The following is a 15,143-nucleotide window of genomic DNA, read 5'->3' as shown; positions in this document are numbered from 1 at the left end:
CATATTCAGGATATTAATTTCACATTCAGGAGTTTGTGTCACCTAAACTTTTTGGTTAGGGATCTCTTGATTGTCATTTCAGACCTAATCCATGGCATTTGCTACCACATACTAAAACTACAGCAGCCATTCACATCCAGTTCACATTTGACAGATTAATTGCAGGTGTTTAGCTAAGATTAGCACTGTGGTTATACCTTACTAAAAGCTTGTCAGGCAGCAGTCCAATCCTTTCAATTTTCTTCCAGCATTAAATGCCACTATACCTGGAATTATAATCAAGCCCTGATCAGGAACATAAGTTCCAATGTCTACTTCTGTGGAATCTTTCAGTGAAGGTGAAAGATGAGCATGTTCCCTGAAAGATTGCTTTTGGATTCAGAGGGCTCTTCTCTTCTCTTCTCTTCTCTTCTCTTCTCTTCTCTTCTCTTCTCTTCTCTTCTCTTCTCTTCTCTTCTCTTCTCTTCTCTTCTCTTCTCTTCTCTCGTCCCGTCCCGTCCCGTCCCGTCCTGTCCCATCCCGTCTTGAAGTAAAGTTGATGATCAGGCTCCTGCTTTACTGATGGAAGACAGAAAACCCAAATGGCACATTCTTTAGGCCTACAAGTAAAGTAATTAGCTCAGGCTATTTTGGAGTCAGGTTTCCAGTTAGTGCATGATATAGATGTCCTCCTGGTTGCCATTCCTGCACATTGCGCATTATTCAAAAACATTATGTTTCCAAATGTTTATGCTTTTCATTTCTTGCCATTATAAATAACCTGTGCTAATAACAGAATGAGAACTGCCAATTTTTGTTTTATCTGACTCCTGCCCAGTCCCATTGTAACAGAAATTTCAACAACATTGGAAATGTACACCCATTCTAATAATGACTGTCCTTAAAATTGCACAGAGTCTAAGTAGATTGCTTATCCTTATGTGAAATATTTCTTCTTTGTCTGGTAGTTTGTCTCAGTCTCTTTTCTTTTTTAAAAAATACATTTTATTGATTTTTTTAACATAAACACCTTGTTGTTATTGTTAATTGCGAAGTCATGTCTGACCCATTGTGACCCCATGGACAACGTTCCTCCAGGTCTTCCTGTCCTCTACCATCTTCTGGAGTCCATTTAAGGTCACACCTACTGCTTCAGTGACTCCATCCAGCCACCTCATTCTCTGTCATCCCCTTCTTCTATTGCCCTCAATCTTTCCCAGCATTAGGCCCTTCTCCAGTGAGTCCTTCCTTCTCATTAGGTGGCCAAAGTACTTGAGTTTCAACTTCAGGATATGGCCTTCTAAAGAACAGTCGGGGTTGATCTCTTCTAGGACTGACCGGTTTGAACGCCTTGCAGTCCAAGGGACTCGCAGGAGTCTTCTCCAGCACCATGGTTCAAAGGCCTCAATTCTTTGGCGCTCAGCCAACTTTCACATCCATACATTGCAACTGGGAAAACCATGGTCTTGACTATATGCACTTTTGTTGGCATGGTGATGTCTCTGCTTTTTAGTATGTTGTCTAGATTTGCCATAGCTTTCCTCCCCAGGAGCAAGTGTCTTGGCTGCAGTCCCCATCTGCGGTGATCTTGGAGCCTAGGAAAATAAAATCTGTCACTACCTCCATTTCTTCCCCATATATTTGCCAGGAATTGAGAGGGCCGGGTGCCATGATTGTGGTTTTCTCAAACACCTTAATATTTGGTAAACAGCGTGTTGTCTGGGCTTATATTTACAAAGTAATCACTAGCAATCTGTTTCTATAGTCCAAAGTCCACATAATAGTTTTGCTTGATTTTCTCCCAATAATATTCTCTTTGCCAACCTTGAATTGATACAATTCTTATTAGTTTGATAGATAACAATTAAATATAAAGATATTTCTAAAATTTCTACAAATAATAATCACATCAATATCATGCTTCTTTTTTATCTGGTCATCTTGATTGCCTCATCATAAATCCTGCTTACAATTCTTATTTAAATTTGTTTTTCCTACAATATTCAAAACATTCATACTGGTTAAGATTTTCTCAAGGTAAATTACATTTAAATATTTAAATCTATTTTCCTCGTATAGGCCATCCCAATACTTTTACATTTCTCATATCTTAAAAGTAAAAGTAAAAAAAAAGTCAAAAAAGAAAAAAAGAAGAGAGAAAAAAAGAGAGAAAAGAATAAAATAATATACTATTTAAAATACATATAAACTAATATACATTTATCTCCAAAATTTTTCTGTTCTTTTTACCCATAATTAAACATATTTAATCTTTAGATGTTCCATTTAATAAATCCAATCATCTAATCTTTTAACTCTATTCAAAACAGTTTTTAAATTATCTATTGAAATTTTCTTAAAGTCAGTTACATTTAAATATCTAAAATACTTCCTTTATATTGACCATCCGAAACATTTTTATATTTCTCATATCAAAAAACAAAGTAAAAAAAAGAAAAGAAAGAATACTGTCACTTGGGGAGTACATCTCTCTTAAACTAACGTCTTTCTATTTCTTCAACCATATTCAAACAAGTGTTTAATTTTTAAATATTCCCTCTGATACATCCCATCATCTAATTCCTCAATTCTCACTTTAGCCCTCTTTTTTTGCCAAACATATTTCCCAATCAATATAGTCCGTTGAATCAAAGAGTCTTTCCATAATCCTGCAAATGTCATTGTAGATATAAGAGGTAAATCAAGCAACATGTCTTTGTAAAAAGATTTTTCCCCTTCATATTCATTGAAGATCCTGTTTTCTTTCTCTCTTAGTTTCTCTCATCATCGCTTGTCTCCCCATTTCTCGTGGTACTCTCGACAGCTCTACAATCCATTTTGTCAAATCTTTTTTTCTTATCGTCAGATTTATTTTGTGGTCTTAGAATATAAGTTATCTTTTCCATGTGTCCAATGTTTCTTGTAAGTCCTTTTCCACTTGAGCCAAGTCATACTTTCTTATATTATTAGGTTCCATCTTTAAATCTCTTTCCTCCAATTTATCTGCTCCCTCTCCATTATTATCTTCTGAGAGTTCTTTTGCCATGAAGTCAAATTGGAATGGATTCATTTATACTTTCAAAATTATTTTTAATTTTAATTATTTTTCCTCGTGGTTTAAGATCATTGTTGTTTGAATTAGTTGCAACATCTTATACATTTCCTCCTGGAAAGTATTTGTTTTTTCTTGATACATTCTTTCTGCAGATCTCTGATTTTCCATAATAGCCAAAAATCAAGATTTTCCTTTCTCTGCAAACAGCTTTAGAATCACAGTTAATATTTGTAATCCAGAAAGGTCAGGTTTTTTTTTAAGTTTATAGTTCTCGTTTTGTATGTTTTCTTTTTTTATCACAACTGTTCTCTATTATTAGAACTTTGAAGATCATAAGAACAGATTAACTTTTCTCGAGCTTTAGTCTTGCATTAGAGCAACTGTTGTAATTTTTATCCACCACTAGATGTCAGCACCAGTTCATTATTTTTCAGTTTTCAAAATAAAGAGTTATCTTCTATATTCATAATTTACAATGAAGATCTTCAGAGATTATAGGCAAATAAGAAACTTATCCAGATTTAGGGCTTATAAAACGTTTAATTTGCCGCTTCCATCTGCAGACGGGTGGAGCAAAGGTTCCCCTCCTCACTTTTGGAGGTTATTTTTCTTCTTGGGTTTTTTTTCCCAGGAAATTAGTTAATATGTAGAATAGAGAAAATCAATGTTCTTATCCTGATCCAAAAATGTTGTTTACAATCAGCTTAAAATAGTGATTTTGGGCTTCGGTTGCTTGTCGCTTAGGCTAGGCTCTGAGGTTAGGTTAGCCTTTCTCCTGTTGGTTTCTGGAAGACTTTTACTGGACCGATTGGGTCAATCGCCGTCTCTCTGTGGTCCATGGGACTTCCTTCTTTGCCACCTCTTCAGGGCAACTTCTGGCCCATTTAGGGTTCCCTAACAGGCAGAAAATCAGCTGTAGGGTGCAGAGCCCTGTGATCCCTCGGCTGCTGCACTACTGTGCAAAACCAGAAGCCTTGTCTCAGTCTCTTTTCACTAGTCCTGTTTCTGATGAGCTTTATTGCAAAGAACTTGGCTGAGTATATTCTCATTGTTCCTTGGTAGCCCTAATAACCCAAGTTCACGGTATGCTTCTTTTTTTAATTCCATGAACCATCTGTGTTCTGCAATTGTCCAAGTGCTAGTGTATTCATCAATAATTAGTCAAAGAACTTCAATCTCAGATACATAAGCATTCTTCTCCTTTTTTGTCTCCTTAACAGGACTGAAGCTTCTAGCATCTGCAAGTCGGGATAGATTGATTCATGTCTTGGATGCAGAGAAGGATTATAGCCTGCAACAAACCCTGGATGAACATTCATCTTCCATAACTGCAGTGAAATTTGCAGGTACTACAGTTCTGTTTATGAATCAGCAACTTTTATTTGCTCGTTTGATGTAGCTCTTGGTGATCTACTAAGGTTTTCTCACCCCACCTTTTCATAAGATCCAAGTTCTTGCCCTTTGTTTGACTATTATTAATTATCCCAATAGTGAGAAAATAACTTGTAAACATAAAGTAGAGCTATACAATGTGCGGTCTTCCAGATGCTGCCGAACTAAAACTTCACACAGCTCCAATCAGTGATAAGGATGTTGAATGTTATAGTTCATTAATATCTTGGAAGGCAACATTCTTTCCATCTCTGGTGTAGAGCTTGCATATTAAATGTTTGTTGGTTTACTGTAGTTAGCAGTCAATATATTTTCTGTCAAACTGACCATGTTTTGTTTTGCCCTGAATTGCTACACTGGGTTTGATTATTTTGCTTTCTGTTACAGAATTATTTATAGAGCAGCTTGTAGCATACTGGTCCTTTAATTTGTGATTCAGATTCTAAAGATTAATTTGTGGTGCGATACAAATGGAAAGATATTCCTGCTTTCTAACATGAAGTTAAAGTAGATGCCATAGCGACTCACTGTATGATTATCAAATTATATAGCTTGTCCACAGAGTGTGTTTCCTGAATAGTAAGGTGTTCTAACTATTCCAAATAGTCAATTCTTCTCTCATCCAATGAAAAATATGGCAATAGTTTGCTGTATTTCATCCACATAGAGTAGGCTTCAAAAAGAATTAGTTTTAAACTTCTAGTCCTGCAAGTGTTTGAAGTGGTCCATTGAGGCCAGTGAAAAAATGAGCATATGGCTAATAAAGTTAATTATTATCATGTAGAATGGCCCTTGATTGCTGAGACATCTTGTGGCCACTAATTATTCTCAGCTTGGATGGAACTTGATCCAGTTATTTGTTATCTTTGGAGACAGATTTTTTAAATCTAACCTTAATTATGGTATGTAAACAACCCAATTCTGGGATTCTGATGGTATAGGTAGAACCAGCTCTTCCTTTATCATCTGCACAGGCTGGAGGTGGTATGGCTGAGGAGAAGGAGATGACTTTTCTTTGGCTGTCCCGGACAGATTTCCCCAAACGTAAAACAGAAAAGAATGAGAGAGGCTCTTTAGGTGGGTTGGGTGCCTCTAAAGCAGACATGTCAAACACAAGGCCCGGGGACCAGATGCAGCCCGCGAAGTGGTTTCACGTGGCCCGCAAAGCCATCCTGGAAACAGTGAGGGAACAGCCCCCGCTGCCTTGGCCCTGGCCCAGGCCAGCCAGGAGCCAATGTACAATTTTGTGGTGGCCATCTATGCTGAAACACATTCAGTCTTAGCTCCACAAGGCCGTCTGGAAACAGCGAAGAACCAGCCCCTGCCGCATCGGCCCCACTCCCTGGGTGCATGCACTCTTGACGCGAATGATGTAGAGCTGGCCACGCCCACCCAGTAGGCCACCCAGTAGGCCCCACCCACTCCATCCACACCCACCCAGTAGGCTGCACCCACCCTGGCCACACCCACCTGGCCCCCTGAGGGCAACCGCAATGCTGATGCGGCCCTCAGTGAAATTGAGTTTGACACCCCAGAAATTCCTACTGTACTACTTTCCTACAACATATTCTAGAAGGAGTGACAAATGGCTTATCTAGATCAGGGGTCTCCAAATTTGGCAACTTTAGATTTGTGGACTTCAACTCCCAGAATTTCCCAGTCAGACTGGGAAATTCTGGGAGTTGAAGTCCATAACTCCTGAAGTTGCCAAGGTTGGAAACCCCTGATCGAGAGTAACTGTAAGGCATGAGTAAGAGCAATGGAAGAAATTAAAAAGCATTTGATTGCCCATCTTCTTGTTCGTGGACATTTACATTTTTCTCTTCCTTCAGCCAATGATGGAAAAGTGAGAATGATCAGCTGTGGTGCTGACAAAAGCATCTATTTCCGCACTGCACAGAAGGTAATTCCATTGGAGTGGTCACTTTTTATGTAACATGTATTGTAGAGCTGTTCTAAGGGGGTGGAGTAATAGAAGCAAAAGCTTAGGACAATATTCTGGCCCTCATGGTTTTCTTTCAGTCAATACATTTTTTAAAAAATCAAATGTTAGGAACTGTATCCTAGTACTGATCATAGAGTAGTTCGATCATTGTCTCATTCCAGTCTTTTCTTTCTTACCTTTCCTTGTGAGACACACATAGTTCCTCCTTGGGAAAAATATTGTACATATCCATTAATACTATTTGATTAAATATTGTGGAGGTGTCGTTGCTATTATGTTTCTTGCATTTAGACAAATGATGGGGTCCGGTTTACTCGTACACACCATGTTGTTAGGAAGACTACTCTTTATGATATGGATGTGGACCCTAACTGGAAATATGCTGCTATTGGATGCCAAGACCGTAACATCAGGTTGGTTCATAGAAGCTTCCTAGTTCAAATGTATCTGAAAAGCTTATATTTTGAAAGTATATTATTAGAAGGAAATTTAATTTTGACCTAGCTAGGATCTGTCAATGTTGCCTAGATATTCTATTAAACCTAAAATGATCTTGCTTTGTTTTTCTGAGGAGACATGTGTAATTTTCATCTTATTTTTAAAGATGATTTTTACATGTTTAATTAGCTTTTTCCCATAAAGTTAAAATTATGACTTTGAACATTTTGATATTGCAAACCTCACCAAATCCACTGGACCTACCTCTGAACAGGTTTATCTAGGATTCCAATGTACAAGTAGTTCTTGACTTACAACCGCAATTGGGGCTGGAATCTTGGTCTCTGAGTGAAGTGGTCATTATGTTAGACACCCACATGACTGCGTTGCTCAACAACTGCAATTCCAGTGCTCCTTGTTGTGGTTGTTAAGTTATTAAGCGGATGGAACATTACAGCTGCCTGCTTTCAGCTCCCCTCCATGTATGGAGGGGAATTCCTCCAAAGGGCTGCAGAAATGGAGCACAGATCTTCAGGATCTGAGCTCCATTTCTGCAGCCATAGGAAGATATTCAGCTCTCCTTTATGTGCAGAAGAAAAGGCCTCCGCCAGGCAAACGTAAAGATAAGATCTGAGCTCTGTTTCTGCAGCTTGGAGAAAGAGTTCAGTTACCGTTGACAGGTGGCTCCTTAAGGCAACCCCCAAGGATGAGAGGAAGTCTTATCTGCAAATGGCACAGCTTGCAATCTTCCCTGCCAGCTTCCCTATTGACTTTCTGGGGAAGCCAGCGAGGAAGATTGCAAATGGCATTACATGATCACGGAACACTTGGCAACTGGTCAAAGTGCGAACAGGTTGCAAAGCGTGTATGTGATGTTTTACTATTTCCAAGGCTGCTGTAGCTTTGAACAGCCAAGGTACATTTGAGATATCTTGGTTCAAAATGTCTTGTCCTATGATGACCTTTTTTGCCTAGTTAGGCATGAGTTGTTGTAGTACAGAGATAGAGGTATTTTTTTAAAGAGATAGACAAATTCATGGAGAAAAAGGTATTTCTGTTAGGTATGAGCAACATATGGAATTTACATATTCTGCATTCAGGTATATGAACGATACTCATTTTGATAATTTTCCAGAGACATTTTGCTGGTTACTGTAAAAAACAAATAAATAGCTTTGATTTGGTTTAAGAGTAGAGGAGTTTCTTTTTACTGTACGTCTGAATTTCTTCTTAGGATTTTCAACATCAGCAGTGGGAAGCAAAAGAAATTATACAAGGGATCTCAAAGTGAAGATGGCACTCTAATTAAAGTAAGGCCTTTGTTAACTCTCACATAACAAATTGTATTGTATTCCATCTTACTCTCTGTACCCCATTTCCTTGTTATGTCTGTTATGCTTTCCCAGCTTGATATTCTAATTAGATAATAATATTTTAAGTAAATTCTATCTGATATGGAATATTTAACACCTGTAGTATAGCATTTACTGATGGATTTGTGTAAGCTACAACATGGTTCATAGATTGGTGAAACATTCCAGCTGCAAATTAAAGAAAAAACTCATGAAGACAAAAAAGAGCAACATCCATGTCCAGTCTCCCAGAAATTAGCTAAGCTTCATAAATTTCCCATTTTGAATCCTGCACTAACAATGGAAGAGTATATGAATAATGGCTTAGAAGTTCTTTAATCTATGCCTTTTTTTAAAAAAAAGCAGCAGCTGTGTCTAATTTCCATGTTGTTGTTCTCAACTGACCCACATACATAAAAATCTGATTGTGCTGAATAAGCAATATTTAATGCATAGGCATTCTTCTCATTGTATATGGAGCCTTGCAAATCCTGGAACGCTTCCCTCCAAGGGCTTTGGGAGATTCTTGCATACTGTACATGATAGTTTTATGATAGCTTTTTTTCAGCACTTGAAGCTGTTTTCTAGTTTGAGGATCCCCAGAATTTTTTCCAGGAAGAAAAAAAACTTTTCTAGCAGCAGTGTGTTCCTAAAGTATTTCCATAAAAGATCAGGGAATAAGCAGTTTATGCCTAAATCAGTGCTTGGCAACCTTGGATGATTCTTTCATTTTATAATCAGCACAAATAGCAGTAATATAAGTAATATAAAAATAAACTTGAAGAACATATCAGATATTAAATGTATTCATGAAACTACAAATTTTGCTATGTTTGTGATCTGATTTTTTATATAACTTGATAACAAATAGCAGATGTGTTTGATTATGCTTTTATTCATAGGAGTCATATTTTCTCCTAATGTATTAGTTACATATATAAGTTGAAGAAGCCAAAATTTGTCAGAAATCTGCATCATGACTTATGCAGGCATTTGATGTTGCAAATACAGACATCGCATTGATTTCAACTATAATAAAGATAAACACATAGATCCAAGCTGGCTAGATTTTCTGGCTTGAATCCACTCTGGGTTTTGCATAATCACAGTGGGAAAAACTGATGTGATTTCAAATGCAGATTGCAACATAAAACAGCCTTTCTCAACCTGGTATTCCCAGATGTTTTGAGCTAATTATATTTTCCCAGGATGGGTGTAGCTGGCATGAAATATGGAAGAATAATTAAGTATAAAGCATTAGTCCTTAGTACTTACCAAAACTACTCATATACAATTTTCTAAAGCTTAGAAATTGTACCACAGATAACCACCCTTATGATTTTTAACCCTTTCTCTCTTACTTGTTCAGGTACAAATGGATCCTTCTGGTCTGTACATTGCAACTAGTTGTTCTGATAAGAACCTTTCTATCTTTGATTTCTATTCAGGCGAATGTGTAGCCACGATGTACGGGCACTCAGGTAATGCAAAAATATGTTTTCAAAGAAAGTTAAAGTTTTGGCGGGAAGGAAGTTTGGAGGGGCAAGTGTAGCAACCGGCTCCAGGTTACACTCCTGTTGGACATTGTGCAGTCATGAAACTGAATCCTTCTGGTGTAGAAGTATTATTTGATTGCATCAAAGATCCCCCCCCACCTGAAACTGGAAATGATTGTGGGTTTCTCATTTTGGAAGATAAAATCCAGATATTAAATGAAGAAACAGTTTTGACTTAATGAGATATGTAGATGAGATGATAGCTGTGTTTACTTATAAAAAGATTTTGTTTTTAAATTAGGCCAACATAATATTTTAAGAATAGATTTATCCTCTGCTTTTTGGCTAGGACCTCAAAACAGCTCTTAATGGTAATAATGTATAATAAATATATTACAAACTGTATCCTTAGAGCAAGCCAGACAGTTTTTTTGCAGGTACCTATTGTTGAATGTGCCTGCTTTTCCTTCTGCAGGACAGTTGGCTCTGTTCAGTTTAGTCCTGCAGGAAGCAGCCAGATGGCAGTACCTTTGTCCCCTTCCCTAGATGCCCTCTTAGTAATCCTTCAGACTTAAACTCTGAGTTTGAACTATGTGTAAAGATCACGAGAAGAAACACCAAGGATCCCCAAGCTACCAAACGAATGTTGTTTTGCACCAGGAAATTTTAAAAACTGTTTAACTGCTTGCTCTTCTGATTTTTACAGAGATCGTAACTGGGATGATGTTCAGTAATGACTGTAAGCACTTGATTTCAGTCTCTGGTGACAGGTAAGTGAAAGAATATTTTTTATTTAAATTTCATCTTTAAAATGAAAGTTAGCGTTTCCCTTTTTAAACAATGGGGATGGATTTGCAAATAATTTTTAAAGGAGAGTTCTTGGGTAACTGTTCCACCTGCTTCGTTTTCCTTTTTTACACTCCTGGTCAGTAAGTTTCAAATTAAAATGGGGATTCCTTAGGTCTGAAAAGAGGATGTGAAATGCTCTTTTCTGGAGCTGGACAACTAACAGGTCCTATATGCTCCTCACCTGAGTCATTTTTATGGCTTTCAAGGCCTTCTAAGATTATGCTATTGAAATCTGGAACCCAAATACTGATTTGCTGTAGTGCAATTGCTGGCTTTATGTAGGGAGGGACAGTAAAAATGAGTATGTTAATCTACTTCTTTTCCACTTGTCAAAGAGTCCCCCAAAGCTCCCATCAAAAATTTATGCACCACTGCCATACTTCCCAAATGATGTATCTTTTTAATGAAAGTTTGACTTCTTGCCTGATCTAACATAAAGTATATTGAAAAGGAGAATGAAACTTAAAACGAGCAGCTTATAGCTTTTGAAGTACCAGCATAAAAATAGGAAGTAATAGGGGCCAGATAAATACTGTCCATTGGAGAATGGATGTGGAATAGGAGAATAAAGTAGGGAAACTCAGGTCTATAGACAGCAGGCTATTATGACTGGATTAAAATGAGTATTTTTTTCCGCTTCTGCTTTCAGCTGTATTTTCATTTGGCGTCTGAGTTCTGAGATGACCATCAATATGCGTCAGCGGCTGGCTGATATGAAGCAAAGGGGAAAACAAGCAGAAAAAACTCAACCAGGCAAAACAGCTGGTCTTGCCAGGTATGAGGTAGTGTTGCTATCCCTTTTAGTTCATAAAAAGTTTTCTGACCAGACTGTTTGTGGACAGATGTCTTCTTATCTGAACTGTGCTATATTTATTATTACAACATATTGACATTTTTGATGGCAATTTTAATGCAAGAATAGATATGGAGACAAATCTGCCTATTCAGGTTTCAGTTTCTTATTCTTCCAGGTTCAGTTTTGTTTAATGCTATTTTAGATCAGGTCAGTGAATTATTCTTTTAAAATATTTACAAAACTGAATATGCATTTATCTGGATATAGATTAAAATATGCATTGTTTGGATATGGATTAAAATATGCATTATTCAAATAAAAAATTATTTGGGTATAGATTAAAATATGCATTATTTGGATACAGATTTAGTATTAGAGTCAGAATTACATAGTTGCTTTTTCAGTCATATTTTTTTACAAGTCTTTGTGCACTGTTTAGATATTTTGCTTTCTTTGTACATGTTGTATGTACCTTTTTTCTGTACACATTTGTAAACCTTTTTTCTGGAGAACTTACTAAATTTAAAAATGTGCAAAATTACATTTTGTTCTATATGTTAGTTCAAGAAACACGAATTGAGTAACTTTCCATTAAAACACTTGATTGAAAAACCCGATTTGATTCAGAGTTGTGAATCAGTTAGGAAGAACTTGTTTATGCACACTAGCTAGCCAAATTGTCCATTTTAGATCTGTTTGTGTTTTAACGTCACTTCAGTAGGAGATTCAGCTGAATCTTATTCAAATCACATTTCTGAACACGATGAATTAAATGGCCCTGTCAAGCAAATAGAATGAAAGAAAAGAAAAGAAAAGTAAAGAAGAGAGAGAGAGAGAGAGAGAGAGAGAGAGAGAGAGAGAGAGAGGGTTGATTTTTCATATTTAGAACTACATTATAGGGAAACTAAGTTGGATGTTCTCATTCTCTCACCTAGCCACTTGCTTGTTCTCATTTTCTTTAAACTTTCTTAATAAGACTTTACCTTGAATTCTGCTGTAGATAGTTCATGTATATAGTATTATCCAAATATCTGTTCTAGGTACAGAAAAACAAATGATATGCATGTTAGCAGTTACTGGGGTTTATTTTGAAATGAAAAAAATTCCCGTTGCAAACAGACTTAGGGAATGTCAGGAAAAATAAAATAGAAAAGTAAGTGACAGGTGTGGTTTTTTTGCGTCAATATTAATTTACATGGATGTGAGAAACAGGGATAATTGGCCCCTCAAGATTGAGGTGGTATTTGCTGATGTATATTGTTGTCCTTGAATCCCATTATGTCTATTTATTATACTTCAACTCTATTTAAATTTTTGATTCTCCATGAGTCACCCAGTCACTAATATGAGATGGGTGACTATAAAAATTGAGTAAATAATTACATGCTTCCTAATCAAAGGAGTTTTCTTTAAGCTACTTTGTGAAAAGTATTTAGCTTTTTTTAAAAAATATTGCCAACTATGTATGGGCTGTTAAGATTCTTATAATCTAAAAGGAAAGTTTCCAAGGTGTAATGGGGAGTGGGTAACCAGTTGAGGAGAATGAGAAGGAAGCAGGTTGGGTATGTTCAAAAGAGGTCCGACATAGATTTGAGATAAGCTTGACAATTTCTAATCCTGAGTCATTGCTGAAATTAAAAACGCTGTAATACCTTTTCCTCTATGTTCTTATTGGGAGAAGCCTGTTCAAGCCAAAAATTCTGGAGCTGTGGAGCAGTGTTCTTTTTATAGCAAGCTCTTCACCATCCCAGCAGCTGCATTGCTCTGCTTTTTTTAAGGCCTGACTTGTATCAGACACTCCTGGTTTCTTGTCAGTATGGCAGGGCTTATTAGTCACATGCTATTGGTTGGAAAGTTGCATCGAAGGCATATCAGCCCAACAGCTGGTTGGAAAACAGGTTTGACCTCTTTGATTAAGCTGGATCCATTCTGTTTGGCCAGCTTCTGTTTCTAGGTTGATTCTGGTTTTGCTGTTTAAGAAGAGATCAGAGAAGGCCACTTGCTGAACGAACGTAAGCCATTATTAGAGCATCGCTATGTGGGGCTGAAACCCTGAGAATTTTGTGTGATATTATGCGGGTGAATTTGATTTTGAAAACAAGTATTTAAATTAAGGTTGCAGCCTGGTAGATATGATTGAGTTTCTTTCTACTTTCATTGCTTAAACTTGCTAAACAATAGAGATGATGATGAATGTCGTTGGATAATCCAGACTTTAGTAAATATATACAGTATTTGGAGAGTGTCACAGGATGAACCAGGCATGAGCTTTCTAGAATGTTGTAGAAACAAGGCTGTTATGATAAAAATAAAATAAAAAATAAAATAAGGCCACTGATATGTCATGGGTTTGTGTGTTCAAACCATGATGTGAATTTTGTGCTGTTGTTCCTCTTATCACATGTGGCTTCTCATTCTTAGATCATACTTTATTTTGATGACTGCTATAGAAATAATGATTGCATTTGTCCCAAATTATTGATTTGTGATTGTGCTTGGAGTATAAAGCATTTTTTTTAAAGTTGCACTAATTATATTACCTTATTCTACTATGCCAAAAAGAGTCAGAAGTCAATGCTTTTCTTTCTTTGTCTCTTTACCCTACACTTTTTTCTTTCCATTCCCCATATTTCCATTATTTCCTTTTTTATATATTTTTGCATTTTATATTTTGATAAACTAATAAAATTTGAAAAAGTGGCACTTATTATAGCTTATGGATCCAATATGTTAATGGATCTCTAGTTTTAATTGGCCACAGGAGAGACTCCTGGGGAAAAAAAAAATCCATTCAGAATATTTCCACTAGGGGAAAAATGGAGTATGGCCATTGTTTTGTTCTTCAGTTCTCTCCTTTCTTGCAATTCCATGACTGTCAGGGCAATGTGTCATCAAAAGCTGCAGGAAAGAGGCAGGATTTGCATTCTTGCCTCTTCCCATTTCAGTAAGTGGAAAAACTATGCCACAAATCCTCCTGACTTGCAAGGAGCTTTTTGTATTTCTTTGTTAGAATAAATAGGAACTTGAGAAATTAAGCAGTATGGGGACAGGTCAGGGATGTATGACTTAATATCACATTCCCAAATTTCCAAAATACGGTTTAAAGGATTGAGCTGATAATTACTCTTCCAGGTTGTTGTGGCAAAATGCTTAGCTGATGGTCATTAAACATTGCAAGGACCCTTTCTTCTATTTTTATAAGAATTTTTTTTCTGTTCTTTAAATGCTTTATGATGGATTCTTTTCTGAATTCTTGCACTGTTCTTCATAGGAGGTATGAGGAGAGAGAGACTGAGTTACTTTTGTGTAGGTTGTATTCTCTAGAAAGATTCTAGAGCTTTTAAAAGTGTTGCAGTTCAAAATGGAATTATAAAAGCAAAAAAAAAAAAAGACAAAACATGACATTTAACAAATTAAATTATGTCATTGATTTTGTTAATCCTATACCAGGATACTTTCATCTGTCGTAGAAATCAGATCATGTTCTCATAGCTGTTAAAGAACCGGAATGTCATGTCTTTTTTAAAAAAAAAATAATTTAACAAAGAAAAAAATATACTATATATATATATGTATGTATGTATGTATGTATGCTCAAATTTTATGGATAAAACCAACAATTAAAATATAATCATTACCAAGAAAAATATCAGCGGCAGCAAAATACTTTATTGGTCTTAGTGTTTAAAGAATTTGTCTTTTGAGGAGTTTTCCAAATTTTAATCAAATATTAAAAGGAACGATGATGCATGCTGTGCTTTTCCCTTTCTAAGTCAAGAGACATTACTGGTACCCCTCTCCTTGTTTTAAAAAGAGCCATCCTTTCCTGCCTCCTGAAAAG

At 36.5% G+C, this 15,143-nt stretch overlaps 1 protein-coding gene across 3 annotated transcripts in view; it reads left to right on the top strand.

Moving 5' to 3' along the window:
* MAPKBP1 (mitogen-activated protein kinase binding protein 1) overlaps positions 1-15,143 on the top strand; it is a 132,890-nt gene that overhangs the window by 88,749 nt on the left and 28,998 nt on the right. For all 3 annotated transcript variants that reach the window (XM_039323881.1, XM_039323882.1, XM_039323883.1), the window contains 7 exons: positions 4,255-4,380; positions 6,259-6,329; positions 6,663-6,784; positions 8,044-8,119; positions 9,531-9,642; positions 10,364-10,427; positions 11,156-11,281. In XM_039323881.1, the coding sequence (XP_039179815.1) occupies positions 4,255-4,380; positions 6,259-6,329; positions 6,663-6,784; positions 8,044-8,119; positions 9,531-9,642; positions 10,364-10,427; positions 11,156-11,281 (697 nt within the window). The remainder of the gene's footprint in view (positions 1-4,254; positions 4,381-6,258; positions 6,330-6,662; positions 6,785-8,043; positions 8,120-9,530; positions 9,643-10,363; positions 10,428-11,155; positions 11,282-15,143) is intronic.

The sequence above is a fragment of the Crotalus tigris genome, unplaced genomic scaffold (genome assembly GCF_016545835.1).
Source record: "Crotalus tigris isolate CLP2741 ecotype Arizona unplaced genomic scaffold, ASM1654583v1 scf7180000024286.1529876, whole genome shotgun sequence".
NCBI lineage: Eukaryota > Metazoa > Chordata > Lepidosauria > Squamata > Viperidae > Crotalus > Crotalus tigris.
Note: the sequence above shows the minus strand (reverse complement) of the source record. Positions and strands in the feature narration are given on the sequence as shown.